This window comes from Hippopotamus amphibius, chromosome 8 (genome assembly GCF_030028045.1).
Source record: "Hippopotamus amphibius kiboko isolate mHipAmp2 chromosome 8, mHipAmp2.hap2, whole genome shotgun sequence".
NCBI lineage: Eukaryota > Metazoa > Chordata > Mammalia > Artiodactyla > Hippopotamidae > Hippopotamus > Hippopotamus amphibius.
Genome location: NC_080193.1, coordinates 113,014,363 through 113,022,594, shown reverse-complemented (window position 1 = coordinate 113,022,594; position 8,232 = coordinate 113,014,363). Strand labels below are relative to the sequence as shown.

At 36.6% G+C, this 8,232-nt stretch overlaps 1 protein-coding gene across 3 annotated transcripts in view; it reads right to left on the bottom strand.

Moving 5' to 3' along the window:
- Positions 1–4,252: 4,252 nt before the first annotated feature.
- The window catches only part of HIBCH (3-hydroxyisobutyryl-CoA hydrolase), a 91,809-nt gene continuing 87,829 nt past the window's right edge, over positions 4,253–8,232 (bottom strand). For all 3 annotated transcript variants that reach the window (XM_057744506.1, XM_057744505.1, XM_057744507.1), the window contains 2 exons: positions 8,074–8,107; positions 4,253–4,586 (listed from right to left, as the gene is read on the bottom strand). In XM_057744506.1, the coding sequence (XP_057600489.1) occupies positions 4,471–4,586; positions 8,074–8,107 (150 nt within the window). In that variant the 3' untranslated portion in view covers positions 4,253–4,470. The remainder of the gene's footprint in view (positions 4,587–8,073; positions 8,108–8,232) is intronic.

The following is an 8,232-nucleotide window of genomic DNA, read 5'->3' as shown; positions in this document are numbered from 1 at the left end:
ACGACCAAGCGTTAGAAAGCAACCCATGGGGAAGAGGTCCACTGTGAACCCTGTCCTTAATAAGATATTTACTTTTGTGGATGAAAAGCATAACTATCACCTTGAACCTCAGGGCCCTAACTAATCACAGCTGTTATTGATTCAGACTCTGCATATAAGCATCTTAACAAGTACAATTTACAGAAGTCACGACAATGTTTATTGCACTGAATTAGGTAGCCCAGTGATACTACTATACAAAAAAAACAAGCATGGATAGCTTTTATAAACAGCAATCCAGAAAACTGTAAAGTAATAGAAGCCCTAGCTGGCAAGGTGGAAAGAAGAACCTGGTCTCAGTGCTGCATGTGTGTTAAGCTTTGCTGTCTCACAGATGCAAGGGGCTGGTACATGGGCAGTCACCATTCAGATTACTATGGGACCAGATTATGCGTGAGAATTTATAGTTATTATAGAAGATCAAATACTCCTCTAAAGGGAATACTCGAGTATATTTTTAGTGGTAATAAAGCCCATGGGGCATTTACAGCCATATACTATATACTATTTTCATAAATTTGGCTACCATTTTTTGGGAAACTTTTGTAAAAAAAAAAAAAAAAGTACTATTTAAGATCTAATGGTAACAAAATTCAGGAAAGAGGGAAGAAGATACTGAGAAGACATAACTTACAAGAAAATTAAGACTGAGTCTTTAGAAGTATCTTTTCATCAAGATTTACTGCACATTGAGTTTAATTGTAAAGAACTATTTAAGCCTACAGGATTAGATAGATCTTTTTATTAAGATGTGACAGACAGGCCCTTGTCATTGAAATCTAAAGAAAGGCAGAAAAAGGCTTGTGACCTTAATGATATAAATGCATATAACCTCATAAGCAGATAGATTTGCTACCTCTAATTTTAGCAATTATACTCTGAAACCCACAATCAAATAGACTGAACTCTCCAAGGTAAATGGGCAAAGAAAATTCTTTTAAATGAGTGGTGTGCCATCTTTCAGTTTCCTTTGGACAACTGGTCATTTAACGTTCATTTCACCTAATCCCAGCGTTTGTACTGTCCTGTTGTACTTATAATCTAGCAGCTTTACAAAATAGAAAAACCACCACCCCTGTTTATACAAGGATCTGAAGCTGCAAGGCTAAGAACAGAAAGTTTCCAAAAAGTGCAAAACATATTTCCAGCTCATGAAGAAAAATTTAGGTTTATGAGTATTTATACTAATGACTCAGACAAAAGCCTAGATGTTGCCATTTTTCATTCATTTTATATCTCAATCAGATACTTTTGCTGCAAAGTCATTGCTGTGTAAAAGATATGATTAAGTATATAAGATAATACCTATTATGGTGAGAACACAAAGCCATATAAAAGCAATGCATCCCACTAAATTTTTCAGCATACATAGGGACACAGACTAATAGGCTTTGATTATATCTAAATATTTTAACCTCACGCTCCTCCTCTGCCCTGGGCCTCTATTTCCTCGGGATTTAACACAGGAATGCTTGCCAGATCCGTATCTAGCTAGAAGTCTAATCTCTGTTGCCACCCTCTCTGATACCATGGCAATACGGCTTTGTCATTGAGCACCACCCCCGCGCCCCTGACTCATTTGAACAGAGTATAATATCTTGTGACACACAGAGACTTACTTGGAGATGTATGCTGTATTATATGGCAAACCATGGACACGGAACTACAAAGACATGCATAATCAGTGAGTCGGTGGATAAACCAAGTTGGGGGCAGGCAGGAAACAGCTGGATCAACAAATGTACTGTGTATGATTGTTATCAAGATATAGTTTGGCGTTGATGACATGATAAATGAGAACATCTTTGATAGGATAATTCAACCTCTTACGTACCTTCATATTTAAACATTGGGTTTATTTCATTTTGAAGGTCCTTCATGAACAAAGAGTAGAAGGGCTGCTTGAGAAGGAAAGAGACATATAAAACAGACAACTGAAAGAATTATTACCTACTGGAATGGGAAACATTTGTTCCAACCTGGATCACAAACACAGAAGAAATAAGAATAGTGGCCAAATTATAAGGGAAAGGAAAGTGGCGAAAAGAAACAACACTCACATCAGGCTCCAAAAGCAAGTTTCCCATGTTTTCATTTGAGGACAAGGACACAGTAGCCAAATTCTGTTCTTTACCACACTGTCATGTGCCCAACCATTCAATCTTTTCCCTTGAGAACATCCAGTAGAGGAACTGGTGAGTGCCACCAGCATGACAAAGAACCTGCAGGGGGCAACTGTGGAAGCAGCAAATTAGCAGAGAAATGTGCCAATTCCTCATTTAAGAAGACTCACATAACCCCACAGATGTGTTTCACTGCTCCCTTCCCAGTTGAGTGTTTCTTGAGTGCCGGTTATTACCTTTCAGTCACAGGACTTTGATCCAAGAGTTCACCCTTTACGTTGCCTTATCAGTTCTTTGCAAACTGCCTATGGTTATTAGCACTTAAAGCACAATTTCAAAGAGGATAAAAATCTTAGTCCCAAAGGAATCACCTGTGTCAAAATGCCTTATTAGTATTAAAAAGAGACATGTTAAATGAATTAAGTAGCATGACACTCATATCCTACTCAGTATAGTTGGCATTTTATGAAAAGGGGGAACTATACTTTTGTAATTATATAGTTTTAGAAATCAAAAGTTAGAGACAAATTATAAATGTCAAGGAACAGTAATTTAAAAACAAAGTTCTAACAAATAAATTGCTTGCTTAACCATAATGCCTTCATCCTGTATTTGTGTGACCAAACTGGACGTGTCTTCCTTGGAGCAGTGGGCATGAGCTCAGATGTGAACTCCCTACATCTAATTTTACAAAACTCAACTTTTGTTAGCAAAATTCTCTTCTCTGTAAGACTTAGCTATGAAATGTATATTTTTTCCAAATATTTTTGTGAAAACATTTTTCCTAACTGTATAATAAAAGTCTAGTTGCAATGAACTAATTATGAGTTCTATTTAATTGAAGCAAGCAAATGCTTTTCACCATTTTGTGATTTCAAATTCTTTAACATAAAGGACTTAACATTTTCTGCATTTCTAGCAAATACAAAGAAAATAAAAATCCATTTATACAAATATTTTCTTAGGTCATTCACATCCACATTTAGGAGCTCTGAGAATATAAATGTAGACATGTTTATTATGACATCTTTTTTCCACATGTAGTCCTAATTTTGAGGGGAAGAAAAATGCTTCATGTTAAAGATATTGAGAACAGAAAATTTAAAGCAATTACTCCTGGACTACAACTTCCTCATCTATGAGAAGGGTATAGGATATAACCTTCAATGTCTTTTTCAGTTCTGCCTGCTTTTCATTCTTTCAAAATTAAAGTTCTCTTAGTTTTTGAGGGGTTTGGAATGAAGGAAAAACTGTACCAAGCTATAAAATAAATTATAAGCTGATCTTTAATTTTAAAATGATTCTTACCTAGACATTAATGTTCCAAGTCTGGAACGCCCGCAGTTGTGTACCTTAAAAAAAACTTTTGTCAACAGTACCGGTTACTGAAGGTATTTCTATTTTGAACAAAAGTCCTCTTGTTTTCAACTTTTTTTTCTCCTGATTTGAACTGTGTAAGGACAAATTACTGTTATCACGCAAAAGTGTGATGTAAATTGCAGAAAGCAGAGTGTCTCTCCATCTTAGAGATTAGAGTTTTCTAATGCCTTATTCTGCCAGATTAGCAAATACTGCAGACAAGAAGTAATGCTTTCACTTTCACCATAGGAAGGGATTCTGGTTAACTTCAGGGAAGGCCAAGGCTAAATTAATAATACTGGAGAGACAACCTCATAATAACCTTTTCCTTCTGCCTGAGATTTCTAACGTTATAAAAGGAACACTTCAGCTATAGCAACTCATAATTATTTTAAAATAGATTTATATATGGAGAAAATTCTATGAAGTGTTAACATAAGTATCCAAAAAAATTTCAGGGTTTTTATTTTTTATAACCTATACTTAAGTGTACTTAATCAACATTAAAAACCAATAACCAAAGCCAAAACATAAAGTTCCCATTTCAATTAGATATACTAACTCAAGAATCTCTAAAGATCTTCAAATTTTCCCATCTTTTAAAATCAAATTTTCCCATCTGGTCCTATTTCTGATAGGACCAGAAAGTAAATATTTTGGGCTTTGCAGGCCTTACAATCTCTACTGCAAATTCTCAAGGCTGCCACAGACTTGTAAACAGATGAGTAAAGCCATGTTCCAATAAAGTTTTATTTATATTTGAATTCCATGTAATTTTCACATGCCACGCAATATTGGTCTTTGACTTCTTTCCCCAACCATTTAAAAATGCCAGAAACCATTCTTAGCTGAGGGATATATAAAAAAACAGGCAGCAGGTTGGCTTTGGCCCATGTGCCATGGTTTGCCAACCTCTACTCCAAAATAATACTTTAAAAATCCAGTCACTTCAAAATTTCAAATCATTACTTCCCAGAGATTTGAAGTGATTATTCAAATCTTCATCAGTAACTTCTTTTAGATCAGCTGGTTTCCACTTCGGATTCTGGTCTTTATCTATTAAAACTGTTAAGTAAAGACATAAGAATTGTCAGTATGTTTTTTGTTATTACCAGATTTTAATTACCGAATTGATGCAAACAACCTTGGATTGGCATGATTTTCTATAGCACATCTTTTTCTGCAAAATCGAAAATTTTGTATGTGTTCCCTTTTTTCCCCCTTAAATTAAGTCCTTACAGAATTGGATGATGACCTCACCTGCTAAGCCTGATGCCTCTAGCTTGAATACAGTCTGCTGAACTAATCAGTGGTTTTAAGCCTTAGAAGTCTTTTTTTTTCATTTTCTAATAAAATCATAAATGAAATCTCTCTGTTATAAAAGAGCTAAAACCAGAGTTTGTGTGGTTTAAAGGGAAGGCAGGGGAGGGTGGAGGGCCCAGATCTGTCTTCTAACCTCCACACTGAACTGAGAGGAAGATTACTTAAGGTACCAGGAAAGGGACTTTATGTATAATTAAATGTGGATAGTGCTGTTTTGCTGAATCTTCCAGCTCACACTAAATTAAAATACCAGACCACCTTCAGGTTATCATGAGAAGCTCTACTCTTATTTCAGTACAGCCATCACTTAGTGTAGCCATGTAGTATCCCCACGGGATTTTAAGTATGAGGCAATCCATAACCTCCTTTTAAAAGGGAGGAGAATATCAATTTCCTGATTATGATAGTATACTACAGTTATATAAATGTTACCATTTGGGAAACTGGGTGGAAGGTATGCAGGATCTCTTCATATTATTTTTTTTTACACTGCATGCGAATCTACAATTATCTCAAAAAATTAAAAACAGAGAACGGGGCTATACCTAGTATGGTTGTGGTAAGGAAATTCAACCATGCTTAAAATGTGCATAATTCTTGTGAGGAATGAAAATATTTAAACATACAAAGTCTACAGTGAACCTAAAAAAATGAGTGTATCACTAAAAGGCTAAATAATTAAAGAGGCAATCTGGGAACCAAAACAGCAGGCTGCCTCAGGAGGTAGAAGGAAGGGGGCTTTATGCATAATTAAATGTGGATACTGGAGGTTTTCAAGGTTTGGCTGCCTCACTATAGGATTCCAGTGTCAGATCAGTGGTGATACAGCACACTGATGGTATGATCCCTGACAATTTCAAAGTTTCACATTCCCTGGAGAGAGTAAATAAAAACAATCCTGGAACATTCCTTCTATAAGAATCTTATCCCTATAAGTCCTCTGGTCAATGCTATCTACTTCCCTGACAGTCCACTGAAGGGCAAAAGGAAAGAGAATATTAACCATATCTGCATGTTATTCAATTTCAAACTAACAAAATTTTTAATCTAGCATAGATAAACAAGTTCTTGCCATGCAGACAACTCAGGTTTTTCAGAAGGTTGCATGAGGCACCCAAATTCCAGTTGGTAGCTCTCTAGCTTTTCTGAGATAATCCTTAATTTTTTTTTTTCCTATAAGTTATTCTAAAGGGAGAAGTTTATTCTAGATGTTAAGAGTAAGATTTTTTGACAGTCATTCCCCTAATTTGATAGTTTTATCTAATTTGCTAACATACTTTATAATTAGCAAATTGTAGCAAACATTTGGTAATGCAAGAAAATCTTAACAGTTTTACCCAGAATAGATACTGTTTTCTGAATAAAGAGGTTATGCTGAAAGATGAGGTTACATACCTTCTCTTCATTAAAAAGTAGCTTGATAAGCACCTGCGCTATGATTCAGAACTTTGATGCTGCTTGGTTTCAACCCTTTTTCCTTAAAATAACTGATAGTATATCTAAAAACAAACCTTTGTTAAGTTTAAGAAGGGTTGCTATAACATATAGTGAATACTTTAGCAACATAATCCAAGTAGCACACAGGTCCTCCTATAATCAGAGGTCTAAGCTCTGATCCACATGCAGCAAGAATTTGCAGGGAATTAGTAGGATGAATGCATATTTTGTATAAAACATATAGCATCTCCTCTGACTTAACTCCATGTGTCCTCTAAAAGGCTGTTTCTCCCTTATTATATACCATGCCAGAAATGAAGAGAATTCTACCACAGTGACCAGTGTTTACTCAAGCTTACAGCTCAGACAGCATAACCTTTTAATTCAGATAAAGTATATGCAGAGTCTGTACTATATTACAGTGATAAATAAAAACATAAGAAAATTTGATATGTAATGTACATACAGAGGGAAAGAATTCATTTTGTACAACATAAATGACAGCTATTATTTATAAGTATATGGGCTTATACATAAAAAGAAATGGTTGCAAATTTGCTAGGAACAAAAAAAATCAACTACACTTGCTTTTTCTTAATATTGTTTTGATGATAAGCAAAAATCAAAATTAATAACATTAGCAGATGTTACTAATTATGTCATACGGTTTTTCTCAATATCAATGTTTAACTGCTAGGTACAGGCAGAGGTGGATGGTAGGTTTCAACGTGGCTGGAATTTTGCCAAGGGAATACAAAAAAAGAGGGGACTTCAGGCCTTTTTTCAAAGGCTTCAGCAGCAGAGTGAATTTACAAACTCACACTGCACTTAGCAGAGGTAGTCGATGTGACTGTAGGAGCAGGATTACCTCTTACATACAAATTAGGGAGCAGTGACCACGTTATTGGAATTTTTAAAACAATACTGGTTTGGGGACTTCCCTGGTGGCTCAGTGCTTAAGAATCCACCTTCCAATGCAGGGGACACGGGTTCCATCCCTGATCTGGGAAGATCCCACGTCGTGGAGCAACTAACCCCATGTGCCACAACTACTGAGCCTGTGCTCTAGAGCCCTCAAGCCACAACTAACTGAAGCCTGTGCGCCTAGAGCCTGTGCTTCACAATAAGAGAAGCCACCACAATGAGAAGCCCACGCACCGCAACAAAGTAGCCCCCGCTCACTCGCCCGCAACCATGCACAGCAATCAATGAAGACCCAACGCAGCCAATAAATAAATAAATAAAACAATACTGGTTTCAAAGACTGGTCTTCCTTCATATGCCAGTTGGTAATATTAAAAAAAAGCTTTGCATACTCTAGCTTCTTTAAAATGAAGTGTAGGACTTCCCTGGTGGTGCAGTGGTTGGGAATCTGCCTGCCAATACAGGAGACAAGGGTTCCAGCCCTGGTCCAGGAGGATCCCACATACCATGGAGCAAGTAAGCCCGTGAGCTACAACTACTGAGCCCACGTGCTGCAACTGCTGAAGCCTGGGCACCTACAGCCTGTGCTCCACAACAAGAGAAGCCACCGCAATGAGAAGCCTAAGCACCGCAGCGAAGAGTAGCCCCCACTTGCCGAAACTACAGAAAAGCCCAAGCAAAGCAACGAAGACCCAATGCAGCCAATTAATTAATTAAAAATAAAATAAAATGTAGTGTACATCTTTAAAAAAATTGCAATATTTATAAAAGCTTCATTTTCACTAATAAAACAGCTTTTTTTTTTTAAACAGTATATGCTCAAAAGTCCTATTTCCATAATAGCCAGAAGGAAACAACTGTCACTTACCTGCCCTAACACCTTCATGAAAGTCATGGCCTCTCTGAAAAGAAAATCAAGATTAAATGAGAAATTTCTGGGCATCCTCATTCCTGATGATCTCCTCTCTTCCACCCACTTTAGCACCCCATTCCTGTGGCCACACCCTGAGCCGCAACATTCAGAGAC